Genomic DNA, 14,834 nt, shown 5'->3' on the forward strand with positions numbered 1-14,834 from the left:
TCCTGCTTGCCAAGTCTTGAGCTGCTTTTCTACTCCAGGCCCTTCTACCATAATGCTCTGCTTCACCTCATACCTAAAGATATAGATTCAACTGACAATGGACTGAACCTTTCAACCCAAGAGTCAAAATAAACACTTCCTCCTCTATGTTGTTCTTGTCAGGTCTTTTGGTCACAGTGACTAAAAAGCTAAATAAAAACAGTGCCCTAATTACAATAAGTTTGTGAGGGCAAATACAGACAAAATAGACTAATATGAATAAAAAGGAAAAAACAAACTGAAAGGAAAAAAAAAAAAGCCTGGAATCACAAAAGCCTTTCCGGTGGTCTTGTTTCTCTTACACAGAAGATTGACCAAGTCAAACTAGGGGATCATACTAAATGTACACATCATTAGCAGTTAAAAAGCTCCCTTAGGTAACTCAGTAAAGCAGAGAACTTACATCTGTGATTCGGCAGAGAGCCCTGATGGCTGGACCTCGGTATATATCTTCCTTTCCAGTCATGTCCTTAGTCAGACTAAAAAAAACCAAATTAGTTAAATGGACATCAATTGAAATGTTCTTTCCTAAGGAGTCCACTCCTAGCTAATTCTCAATTGTTCCCATAGTTATCTTAACACAGTTACTGAATCAACAAATGTTTGCAGAGTAAATTCTTTTTTAAAAAATATTTATTTTTTACTTTTTAGTTGTACACAATACCTTTATTTTATTTATTTACTTTTATGCAGTGCTGAGGATCGAACTCAGGGCTTCACATGTGCTAGAATAGTGCTCTACCGCTGAGCCACAACCCCAGCCCCTGCAGAGTATATTCTTTTTGTAAGTGCTAAATCTATTAGAAGTGGACTATTCTAAGCTACAGAATACAATGATAAAACAAAGTCCTTTGCCTTCACAGAACTTAATGCCAGTGGAAAGAGAGATAAAAATCACATAAACAATAACAAGGGAAAAAAACACAATTTAAAATATTGAAAATCTGCATTAAAAAATAAAATAAGGACAACAGTACTGAGAGGCCTAGGCTGAAATCCACCCAAATCCTTTAGTAGACAGAACTTTTTATAAGCAACTCTCAAAAATTATTAACCCATGAAGTCTATCTCACCCTCCTGTACAACTTTCTAAAATAATAATCAACAGCTTCAGATATTTCTGCTGAGCTTTAGAAACAGGTATAGACATGAAGACTGAGCAACAAAATTCTACACACATACTTTAAGAAGGTTTTTAACGGAGGACTCTCCCTTCTCTTGTCTTCCATGCACTTACACTATCCCCAAACTATCAATTCCCCATTCTTCAACTCCTCTTACATAATCCAAAATAGCCCAACTCAAAGCATTAGGACACCAGAGGAAAAAGTTGAGAGTAACCGAGAGTCCTCTGATTTCTTTCTTTTCAAAATTATAAATATAATTCATTTAACAATACATTTTTAAAATATTCAGAAAAGTATAAAACAATACTTAAGTCTCTGCCCACCTACCTAGCCTTTAATATCACTTAGAAACAACCATTATGAACAGTTCTTTATTAAAGAAGTTTTTAAAACGGTATACACATTATCAAAATGTACATCAATGGATGTTCACTCCTTTGACACCTTTCCTTTTTTACTTAATAATATGAGAATTTTTCCATATCAGCACTTACTATCTATCCATGTATTTTAAAATATACAAATATTTCTAAAACACATAAATATTTCTAAAATATCTTTTTAGTGGCAGTATAAATTTACATTGTTTACATATAAATGATTTATTAACCATTCTTTTTAAACAAAATTTACAGTTTTCCAATTAAATTTAAAATGGAGGTTTCTATTACTCAAATTTGGAATAACATGGCATCACAAAATTATATAATGATAGAAATGATTTATAACAGAAAGAATAAAAGTCCAGGATTCCAAACTGATGACCAAAAAAAAAAAAATTTTAAAGGCATTTTTTTAAAGGGAATAAAGTTATTTTTTAAAGAACGTCAAGCAATAAATGATAAAAATGGGGGGAAAATGACCATTTTCAACCACCATAATAATAAAATCAGGCAAGTAATATCAATGAATTCTAAAATTATTGGTAAAAGATTGTCAGGAAAATAGATATGCATAGGATCAAAGTAAAATAGTGAGTTAACTTTTGTGAAACTTGTAGAATAGAAATCCATATTGCTTTTCCCACCCCCCAAATGGTAGCCTTTATCCCAGCTTAATAATTCTTTTTTAAATTTTTGCACTGATTGGGAATGTTGGGGGTTTTTTTCACTTTTTTTTTTTTTTTACTTAATATAACTTGAAAATCTTTTCATATGAGCACTTATATAATCAGACTCCAGCAATAATCTGCAATGCCATCTTTTATATACTAAAGTCAGGGCTGGGGATGTGGCTCAAGCGGTAGCGCGCTCGCCTCGCATGTGTGCGGCCCGGGTTCGATCCTCAGCACCACATACCAACAAAGATGTTGTGTCCGCCGAGAACTAAAAAATAAATATTAAAAATTCTCTCTCTCACTCTCTCTCCTCTCTCACTCTCTCTTTTTTAAAAAAAAATATATATATACTAAAGTCATATGTGAATTTGGGTTTATTTCTGTACTTTCTCTTATATTACTCTTGTTTGGGTTTTTTTTTTAAATCCTTTTCAGTGGAAGTTTATTTTAACTACTATACCACCATACAATTTTTTTTTTTTTAATTGAGAGAGGTTTTCCCTGCCCTCATTCTTTATCTAAGTTATCCTGGCTATTGTCAGACTATTTCAGATGAGATTTAGAATCATTTGCCAAATATTAACATTTTACTTAGATAACAATAAATGTTGGCAAGGATGTGGGGGAAAAGGTGCACTCATACATTGCTGGTAGGACTGCAAATTGGTACAACCACTCTGGAAAACAGTATTGATATTCTTCAGAAAACTTTGAATAGAACCACCATTTGACCCAGTTATCCCAATCTTCAGTTTATTCCCAAAGAACTGAAAATCAGCATATTATGGTGACACAGCCACTTCAATGTTTATAGCAGCTTAATTCACAGTAACTAAGCTATGAAATCAATCTAGATGCCCTTCAACAGATGAATGAATAAAGAAAATGTGGTATATATACACAATGAAATATTACTCAGACATAAAGAAGAATGAGATTATGGCATTTGCTGGTAAATGGATGGAACTGGAGACTATCCTGCTAAGTGAAATAAATCAATTCCAAAAAAAACAAAGGCCAAATGTTCTCTCTGATATGCAGGTACTAACAAACAATAAGGTGAGGGGATAGAAGTTCAAGTATTAGACAAAGGGGAATGAAGGGAAGGGAGGCAGGATGGGAATAGAAAATGGAATCAATCGTCCGTAACTTTCCTATGTTCATATATGAATACATGATCAGTGTAACTCCACATCATATACAACCACAAGAATGAGACATTGTACATCCATGTATGTATAATATGTCAAATACACTCTACTGTTATGTATATCTAAAAAGAACAAATTTTAAAAACCAAAATTAAAAAAAAAATTTTTACTTGGAAGTGTCCTGTACTTAACACATAGGCTAACAAAGGATGGATTTTTTTTTCAATTTTCCAAGCCTTCTTTAAATGTTCCTCAATAGTTTTAAGTTTCATTGAGATAGGCCCTATACATTTAAATTTGCTTTTCAATATTTCATCATTTTTGTATGCCACTATAAATTGTACCTTTTATTATATGTTCTAATAAGCATTTGAATATAGGAATACTACTAATTTAATCTCCACAAAATCCTAATGAGAAGGGATTAGTACTATTATAGATTAAAAAAAATACCAGGGCTGGGGTTGTGGCTCAGCAGTAGAGTGCTTGCCTAGCATGTGCAAGGCCCTGGGTTCAATCCTCAGCACCACATAAGAATAAATAAAATAAAGGTATTGTGTCCAACTACAACTAAAAAATAAATATTAAAAAAAAACCACCAAAACACAGAATAACTTGTCTGGAAAGCAAAAGGGTAGGGGAATTCAAATCCAAAAAGTTTGTTATATTAGTCAATCATGTTAAATAATAATTTTGCCACTTTCTTTACAGTATTATTTCTATCTTGCAGTTACTGGTTAATATGTATAGAACAGTGGTAATATTGGTTATTTCATATTGTTCCTGACGTAGTAAGTATGTTTCCAGTTAACTATAATGCTTTCTTTTAATTATGACAACTCTTTCTCTTAGAGTTTTTTAAAAAGAACAGGTATTGAATATTGACAAATATCTTCTGGGCATATAATTATGTGGCTTTTACCTTTGATCTATTACTACAAGAAACTATATTTGAAAAATTTCTCACATTAAAGAATCCCTGAAATGAGCCCTCTATATTGTGATAAATTCTATTTGTCAAAATTTTATTTAAGACCTTTCTATTAGAAATGATACGTAATATCATTCTCTAGTTTTCTATACAACACTTTTATAAGCCTTTAAGTGCAATCACTTTATTTTACCAGTATGGTCTACTTAAGGCTTTCTGTCTCTTTGGGGGTCAGTTTTGATAATTTATGTTTTCATAGAAAAAATTGCTCTGAATTATCTATTATTTTTCTCAATCAATTTTTATTCATCTCTGATTACCATTGCTAACATCTTCCTATGGCTTTCCCTGGGCTTTTATAATTTTTCTGACTTCATAAATAAAATACATAATTCATTGCTTTTCATATTTTCTCACTGCAGAATATTATAAGTTGAAACACTGAAAACAAACATACTTCAAATATCCCTTAACATTTGCTTTCCTTTTCTGCTGGAAAACTAAGAATCAAACTTCCTAAACTCTCTGCAGCTAGGATACACACATATGACCTAAGTCTGCCATGTAGACATAACTAAGTCCATTTAAATACAGAAGTAGGCAATGTGTAGGAAAATAAGATTTTTTTTTTCATTTTTTAGTTGTAGATGGACACAACCTTTATTTTATCTATTTTTATGAGGTACTGAGGATCGAATCCAGTGCCTCACACATGCTAGGCAAGTGTTTAACCAGTGAGCTATAACCCCAGCCCCAGGAAATAAGAACTTTAGTTAGAGACAGCTGCTTTTTCTAGTGTGACTGAGGTGGAACTTTGGACATTTCTTGAACGTATTACAGTGCTTAGCAGGTGACCACAGCAACAGTATGTTGCTAAAACACTTCTGTAGTGTGAATTATTTTCCCCTATGTTCTCTTTCTGGCTCTGTAGGATGCAAGGTTGGTTCTTTAGACTTCTAAAAAGTCTACAAACTAGATTCTATGGTCAATGAAGAACCCTAAGGAATACATTCATTTAGTAATTTCAGTGCTAATAACTGCAAATTTTCCTTTGAGCTGGGGCTGTGGCTTAGCAGTAGCGCAGCACACTTGCCTGGCATGTGTGAGGCACTGGGTTCGATTCTTGGCACTACATATAAATAAATAAAATAAAGGTCTATCAATAACCAAAAAAAAAAAAAAAATTCTTTTGAGTATAACTTTAGTTGAAATAATAGCTTTTGATCATTCATATTTTTTAAATATACTGCAATTTCAATTTTCATTTATACTCAGGCAAAAGATGAGGCCTCTTTTTTATTTTTATGTATATTTTTATGTACCTTAATATTGTTATTTCCTTTTCAAATAAATTTATAGTTTCCACTGTAACAAACAATATAGTCTCTACTATATTTCCAATCTCTGAAATTAAGTAGTTTCAGGGGATGAATGTATGCTAAACACTTAACAAGTTTTCCATGATCACTTGTAAAGGTAACTTTTCTATTATAAAGGTATAATTTACATAAAAATTAATCTTTATAAAGCATAACAGTCAGGGAGCTGGGGTTGTAACTCAGTGATAGTGTGCTCACCTAGCATGGGTAAGGTACTGGGTTCGATACTCAGCACCACATAAAAATAAATAAATAAAAATAAAGGCATTGTGTCCACCTACAACTAAAAAAAATATTTTAAAAAAAGCATAATAGTCAGATCCTTTCTACCCCTTGGTGGGTTGGGTTTTGTTTTGTTTTTTTTTTTTTGCCTTCTATTTTTAACAGGGACTGATACTATTTTGTTTCTGTTTATATTTTTTTGTGTGATTTTTGGTGATTATACTTTGATGCTACATTAATTGGTAAATAATAATTCATTATAGTTCTATTCTTGTTTTGGGTATTTATAATGTACTTGTAAAGGTAACTTTTCTATTATAAAGGTATAAGTTACATAAAAATTAATCTTCATAAAGCATAATAGTCAGGGAGCTGAGGTTGTGGCTCAGTGGTAAGAGTGCTCAGTGGTAGAGTATTTATAATGTATTCCTCATTCAAAACTTTTCTGCACTAAAACCAGTTTCCTAATATTATCACTTGAGCTTCCTTTCAATACATCCTTTCACATTCCGACTTCATGACCTTTTTTACAGTATATAGTATCTAGTTAGTTGTATTTTAATTTTTAAACTAATCTGCATTTCTTTTACGGGGCATGTTTAGGGTTAGTTCCATTGATTTGTTTTGTGTTAGGACTATTCTGAACACTTCTTTTTCCTATAAGGCAGCACTAATAGAACTTTCTGCTATGATGGAAATGTTCTACATTATCCAACACAGTAGCCATAGTTAGATGTGGTTACTGGGCGCTTACAATATACTAAGCAAAACTATGTAACTGAATTTTAAATTTTATTTAACTTTAATTAATGTTCATTATGCTTTTCTATTTTTAGTTGTAGATGGATATAATAACTTTATTTTGTTTATTTTTTATGTGGTGCTGAGGATCAAACCCAGTGCCTCACACATGCTAGGCAAGCACTCTACCACTGAGCCACAACCCCAGCCCTAATGTTCATTATAATTTAAGTACACACATACGTGTATACAGCTAAGGGCTACTTGATTGGATAATACAGCAATAAGGGTTGTGTTGTGTTTTGCAGTGTTGTGGGGTTTTTTTTTCTGAAATGTGGAAGACTTACATTCTAACTTCAGTTCTTTCTGTGGTTGCAATAAGTTTAGATAAAACAGTTGTCCTATGAAAGCCAAGAAAATTAGTGCACAATGTCTCCTCTTTCATCTGCCCTCCCTTCTCTATTTTTGTTAATATCATTCTTTTAGTATTATCATGAAAAAAATTTATAATTATGCACATTATAACATTTAATTCTATCTTTAACCATAATTCCGAAAGTGGTTTAACCTAATTCTGTAACTGAATAAATTTAATGTTTACTGCTAACTTATTTCCTACACTCTCGCTATTGCAGAATTCATTCTTTTGACTTTTGGATTACTATAATTTGAATTTTTAATTTTTAAAGAAAAGCTTATAGGTATTATGGTCCCTGAATTCTGAAAGCCTGATTGCTTTCCCTATACTTGAAAGATAACTTGCTTAGCTATACTATTCTTGGCTCTCATTCTTTTTTTTATAATTTTGCAGACAGAGTTAGCATACTTTTTCCAGAAAGGTTTGGTTAGTAAATATTTTCAATTTTGTAGGCTATATGTCTCCTCCACACTATTCAATCCTTCAGCATGAATACAGCATACTTAATACATTAAAAAAATGTGTGTAGCTGTGTTTCAATACAATTTTATTTACAAAATTAGTAGTGGCTTTGGCCATGGGCAATAGTTTGCTAATCATGCTCCATACTTCTGTCTTTGCTTGGGCTGCCCTAGCTGCAAAGGCTTGACTACAAGACTTTTACTTAGGAATGTGTTCAGAGGACAAGTAGAGCACAGGGATGTTGAAAAGGGAATAAAATCAACATAAAGAAGTTTTCTTGAGTGGGTCACTGGTACAGGCAACTGGTTGTTTAATAAGCATTCTTCTCAGAAGCTTTATGAAATACATTTCAGACCCACTAGATATTGATCCCTGGCTGAATATTAACCCCAGAATGTCAATTCCTCCATGCTTTTGAGGAGTAAAATGCGAACTTCAAGTGAGTAATGAACATCAAAGGAAAACAAACACACAGGCCCTATTAACGTGAGTGGGCTGAACCCTGCAAAGAATTGCTCACCACATCATAGCTTGAGTCAAAGATGAGATCATGCAAAGTGGCTCAGAAAAGGCATCTAAAACAGTCTATTCTGTGCACCCCTCAAATTTGTACATGTCCTTCATTAACTCCAATCTACCACTGAGGTTTCAAGGTAGTAACCACCAGAAGACTAAAGATAGGAAGATAAATAGAACTTGGTATAATCCTTGCTGCTACAACTCAGCAATTCTAAGACCATACTGGATAAACTTCATCTCCTTCCTATAACCACCTATACTATTTTTCCCTCAACCTTAGTCAGCACTTCATCTAGTCTTGGTTACTTGTCCAGTGGCTGATTCAAATACCCTAAAGGATCTGATACCCAAGTTGGACCACTGATTGTTCCTTATTCCCTATACACCATTGTCACAGGCATGAAAAGAACTAAAATATACCCAAGTAAATTCTAGAAAAAGTCCTCCTTACCACCATATATAGAAATAATCCTAGCTTCTGACTGGAATCAAGATCAATTAGTTACCTCTATGAGTATAGTAGCACCTTCTTTACCTTCACTAACATCATGAATCCAAAGTGACCCAATAGTAGTCATAATTCCAGATCTGCAAACTGGCTCACTTCCTGCTCTAGATCTTCTGACATGGGAGTGTGGGATGCCTATGATTGACAACTTCTCACTTAGGCATGTATAATGGAGAAGTGTCAGGTATTTCTGTGCTGGAAAAATTCCTCAACCAACAACTAGGAGCCCAGAGTGAAATGCATCTTCCCTTTCATCCCTCAAAAACATTGTCCGCCGGAAATTAGACCTCTAATCTCAATTCAGGGTGGCAATTATATGCCACCTTAGTCCATTCTGCTTGTATAATAAAATACTTTAGACTGGGTAATTTATAAAGAAAAAAAAAATTATTTGCTCACAGTTCTGGAGTCTGGGAAGTCCAAGATCAAGGCACTAATAGATTCAATGAAGGCCCATTCTTCATAGATCGCACCATCTAGGTGTCTTCACATGGCCAAAAAGATGATGGAAGAGAGGAAGGCAGCTCTCTGAAGCCTCTTTTATAAAAGCATTAGTCCCATTCATGAGTTCATGGCCTAATCACCTTTCAAAGGCCCTATTTCTTAATACTATTACATGAGGAACTAAGTTGCAACATGAATTTTGCAGGGACACAAATGTTTAAACCATAGCAGATACATATATTCTGTCACTGGAATGAGAGTGAGATGGTCCAGTCCTACTTCCACTTCTTAATTCCTAGACTCATGTATTTATTGGTGACATTTCCATATACTTGCCATCAAATCAATGTATATACTGCATCATGGAGGAACATTCCCCAACCAATCACAGGGTCCCATCTCCAACCAGGTATCTCACCTGAGTATTTGATAGGCTATATTACCATTCCATTAGGCTGCCTTCTCCTAGGTGAAATAGAATATGATAAAACAATTGTATCTCATAGTCAAGAGTCCACTGTCACATTATTGTATCATAAAATGGGTGGCAAGGTCAAGCAGTATACCATGACAATAATTGAAAAGAGCTGTTTGTATCACAACTTAGACCTATGAAAAACCCTTAGTTCATTTTATATTCCATTGACATGCTTTTACAAAAATCATGTATTCAAATTCATCAACCTTTTATTATTTCTGGAATTTTAGTCATAAGTAACAAAAACTTACCTTAGATGACTATTAAAGAGGAATATATCCATGTTTTCTTCTAGTATAATATGTATAATTTCATTTTTTAAAAATTTATATTCCTTATTCATCTACCGTTTATTTGTGTGTATGAGATATGGATTGCTAATGGTTTGATTGTGTACCCCAACAGTTCATGTGTTGCAATCTAATACCTGTTGTAAGGTATTAAGAGGGTAGAAACTTAATCTGACTATAAGGTTTAGAGATGAAGCCTTTGGGACGTGATTAGATCATGGAATTGAATCCTCATGACTGGAATCAGTGCCCTTATTTTTAAAAATATTAAAAAGAGTACAGAGAGCTAGCTAATCTCTTCTACCAAGTGAAGATCACTTTGGGGTTTAGAACTGAAAAAATATGAATTTAAGGCGACATGATCATGTAGACCCTAGAAGGGGTTTTAAATTGTTTTTCCTCTTAGAAGTTTTATATTTGTACTATCAAATTTATTCCCAAGTATTTAATCTGTTTGGTTCCTGTTGTAAATGGGAAGGTCTATCACTATGACCTCTGTGTGTCTATATGAAATCTTCTGAGTTTTATGTTAATTTTATACCTTGCTACTAAATTTTTTTGAGTTCACTTTACTATTGAGTATCTAGAGTTTCCATGAATTCTATTACATCATTTAAAAAGAAATTTTATACTTCTTTATTGATTCATTCTTTTAAAAAAATTGGTTTTTTTAGTTGCAGATGAACACAATACCTTTATTTTATTTACTTTTATGTGATGCTGAGGATTGAACCCAGTGCCTCACACATTCTAGGTGAGTGCTCTACCACTGAGCCACAACCCCAGCCCTTAATTCATTCTATGTTTCAAACTGGTTTCTCCTAATTGCATTGCATAAACTTCTAGTACAATGCTGAATAGCAATAAAGATAATGAACACTCTTGCCCTGTTTCTGACCTTAGTGCAAATAACTTTAGTATTTCCCTGCTTTTGAAAAATATTAGGGTCATTTTTAGCAATTTGTACTTCCCTAGGAAGTTATACATTTCATCTAGATGTCAAATTTATTTCAAAGAGCTCTATAAATCTATTTTAGGATTTTTACATTTCTGTTGTATTCATTATTTCTTCCTTGTCATTTCTTATTTTGTGTTTGTGCTTTTTCTCTTTTATTTTTATTTCCTTTTTTATCAATTTAATTAGTGGTTTCATATTTTGTTAACTTTTCAAAAAGCAGAATTTTGATTTATTAGATGTATTTTTCCATTATTTTCTTCATTAATTTCTGCTTTGATCTATATTTCCTACCCAATGTCTTCTTTTGAATTATTTTGTTATCTCATTTTTTAGCTGAGAATTTAATTTATCCATTTGTATTCTTTCCTTTTCATAAATAAACACCTTAGTGCATTCCCATATGAATTTTAAAATCAGTACTATCAATTTCTACAAAAAAGCCTACTGGGATGTTTGTTGATGGATCTGTAGATCAAACTGGAGAAAATAAGTATCTGAACAATATTGAGCCATTCAATATTGTGCAGAGTTATAACTAATTAAAGTTATAACTAATTAACCTCTCCATTTATCTTATTAAATTTGTATCAGCAATGTTTTATAGTTTGCAGTGTACATATGTGATACATCTTCCAACAGATTTACACCAAAGTATTTCACATTTTAATGCTACTGCAAATAGTATTAAGTTATAATTTATTATTATTCTTTGCTAATATATTGAAAAGTAATTGATTTTTGTATATTGATCTTATATTCTGCAAATTTGCTAAACTCACGTATTACTTCTTGTAGCTTTTGTTAGATTCTACCAATTTTCTACATAGATGCCACAGGCAAATAAACAAGTATCGCCTTTGTTGTTCAAGTGTTCACATCCTTAATAATTTTTCTGTGTACTTGCCTTATATTTTTGAGAAAAAAGTATTAAAATTGCTAACTATAATTATGGATTTGTCAATTTCTTCTTGCAATTCTATCAGTTTTTGCTTCAAATTCTATCAGTTTTGCAATTCTATCAGTTTTTGGAACCCTGTTAACAGCTGCATAAACAACCAGGAGTATTATGTCCTCTTTATACGGTGAAATGAAACCCTTATCCCTGATAGTATTACTTATACTAAAATTCATATTATCTGATATCAATACAAAGAATGCAGCTTCCTTGTTGTTAAGAGTTAGCATGTTGTTATCTTTTTACAATTTTTACTTCTATTTGTTTCTACATATTTAAACTATATTATTATAAAAAGCACAGTTAGATCTGGCTTTTTAGAAAATCCAGTCCAACAACCTATGCCTTTGAAATGGGGTGTTTAGAGTATTCACCTTTAATAGGATTGGTGTGGTTAGGTTTGAAATTATCACCTTGTTGCTTCTTTTGTGTTCATCTCATCTGGTTTTTGTTCTTTTCTTTTCCCCCTTCTTTTGGATTGAGTGTTTTATTATGATTTAGTTTATCTCCTTTGTAGGCTTTAATTAGTTATAACTCTGCATTGTTACTTTAGTGTTTGCTTTAGGGCTTACAACAAACATTTTTAACTTATCACAGACTGCCTTCAAATGCTATTATTTCACCTCATACACAAAGTAAAAACTTTATAGCAATAAAATTCCATTTCTCCTCTTGGCCTCATATTTTTATTATCATTCATAAATTATAAAAACCAAACTAAATTATGATTTGTATTTAGCTATTTAAATAACTAGAAAATTTTCTTATATCTTCAGCCCTCTTCACTCCTCTGTGTTGATTCACATTTTCATTTAGTCATCATTTTCCTTCTGACTAAAAACTCCCTTTAATATCTGCATGTTAATCTGTTTTTGTATTTCTGAAGTTGCCTTTATGTCCCCTTCATTTTTGAAAGTTGTTTTCACTGAGCACAGAAGTCTGGATGGGCAATTGTTTTTAATTGTTTTCTTTTAGTGTTATCAAGATGTTGCTCTGGGCCTTTCTCTAAAGATCATTCTAGTATTTCCTTTTAACATGAAAAGCTTCACTTAATCTTTCCTTTAGAGCAGGTGTTCCGGTGACAAACCTGTTAGTTTGCCTTATTCTGAGGAACTCTTAATTTCATCTTCATTTCTGAAAGATATTTCTGGTGCTATCTAATATTCTGGGTAGTCAGTTTCTCTTCTTTTCAGTGCTTTAAAGATGGTGTCCACTGTCTTTTGACTTACATGTTTTCTGATAAGAAGTCCAGAGTGATTTATTTTGAAGTTCTTCTATATGTAATATTTTGTTTTTCTCTAGCTGCTTTCAGGAGTTTTCCTTTAACTGGTTTTCAGCAGTTTCATTATGTGTTTGAGTGTGGATTCCTTTATATTTATCTTGTGTAAATTGCAATGAGCTTCTTAGATCTGTAAATTTATATATTTCCTCAACTTTGAAAAATTTTAGTCATTACTTCTTGAAATATTTTGTTCTGCAACAATCCCTTTCTCCTCCTCTTCAGGAGCTTCAATGACATGAATATTATGCTCTTTTTCATACAGTCTCAAAGTCAGTGGGGCTATTTATTTTTCTTTTCAATCTTTACTCTCAATTCTCAGTTGGGATTATTTCTATCCATTGCTTTCTAGTTTGTTGAGCCCTCTCTTCTCTTTTTCTTTCTCTCCATTTTAAGAGTGTCCACCTTTATGAAGCACAGCTGCAGCACTAATCACAACTGGGTCTTCTTGGAGAGGACATCTATTGATTATCTTTTCCCTTGAGGATTGGCCAGACTTCCCTAGTTGATTGATTCTGGATTGAATCCTGGACAATTTAAGTATATTTTGAAACTTTGGGTCCTATTAAAAGACTTTTGAATGTTTACTTTGTTGTTTTAGAAAGAAATCAACTCATTTAGTTCCAGATTGGAAGTTACACCTGTCCTGTATATGTTAGTCCAATATCAGTTCATATTTCAAAGCTTTTGTTATGCTTTTGGTTTCTCTCAATAATCAAGGTGATCCTTCAGGTGTATTCCATACATGTGCTGCTTTGGTAAGGCATCCATTTTTTCTAATGTCTCCTCATGTCATTTCTCCTATATTCTTTGGTTGTCAACGACCTTTTTTTTCCAAGTTCTTCTTATATGGGGTTCTCTCACAGTTTTAGCTCACTGTGCTACTCACAATTCTACACAAGCTCACCCTCAGGACAAATAGGTAAGAAAGACGACAAAAAAAGAAATGATAACAGCTTGGATTCCCACACACATGCTCATACAACAGGAGTCCCTTTGCTCAGAAATAGTTTTTAATTTCGAGATTTTAGGTGACCATATCACCATTGTTACATCACAGAGAAGTTGTTCTACAGCAGGGGCTACCCTCAGGACAGGAATAAGAGAGCAAAAGAGAAAAAAAAAAACAAACAACAAAAAGAGAATTCTCCTCCATGCTCTGCAGGGTCCTTAAGAAACCAAACCAACCAAAGTAAAGTACAGGCCAAAGAAATTTAATTCTCTCTTGATTCTTATTGACCCTGCCCACTAAACAGTTCAGGATTCAGCCTGCCCTTGGGTCAAATCTCAGGTATAAAGAATAATTTACCATGGGACTCACTGTTACCATATTAGTCATTCATTAAGCACTGTTTATTCTCCCTAATTCATCTGCTCCTATTTACTTTCTGGAGGCCTCAGATAGTCATCGTTATATTTTTGTCTACGGATCTTTGTTGTAGTTTCTGGGAAATATGGGCTGTAATGGCCTTATTTTATGTCAGCTGAAACTAGAAGTCCCTTGCTTTCACTTTTATTCACTATTGCTCATTTCATTACAACTTAGAAAGGAAGTTTTACGATGTGGCATCATTTCATTATCTTTCCTCAAAAGTCTGCTACAATTTCATTTCAAAAGGGAGTAACTATTAATCCAAATAATTCAGGTCAGTTGGCTTGCAGACAAGGCAGGAAAAAGCAAAGGGAAGCAAGACACAGAAAGGTTTCTCATTACCCATCAATGAAACCACTTTCTGCACTCTGCCCACGTTTAAGTGCTTTCTTGAGATATCCTCGATGATTCCTTATGATTCCAACTCCTTACTTGAAGGAGAAAAAGGATTATATCATGTTTATCTCCTGCAACAAACTTTGGTTGCATGTCTCATACAGGAAA

At 33.0% G+C, this 14,834-nt stretch overlaps 1 protein-coding gene across 1 annotated transcript in view; it reads right to left on the bottom strand.

The window, feature by feature from the left end:
* COPG2 (COPI coat complex subunit gamma 2) overlaps nt 1-14,834 on the bottom strand; it is a 129,594-nt gene that overhangs the window by 91,212 nt on the left and 23,548 nt on the right. The window contains exon 6 of the mRNA XM_081283661.1: nt 443-518. Coding sequence (XP_081139787.1) covers nt 443-518 — 76 coding nt within the window. The remainder of the gene's footprint in view (nt 1-442; nt 519-14,834) is intronic.

The sequence above is a fragment of the Spermophilus citellus genome (genome assembly GCF_964194105.1).
Source record: "Spermophilus citellus genome assembly, chromosome: 3".
NCBI classification, from domain to species: domain Eukaryota; kingdom Metazoa; phylum Chordata; class Mammalia; order Rodentia; family Sciuridae; genus Spermophilus; species Spermophilus citellus.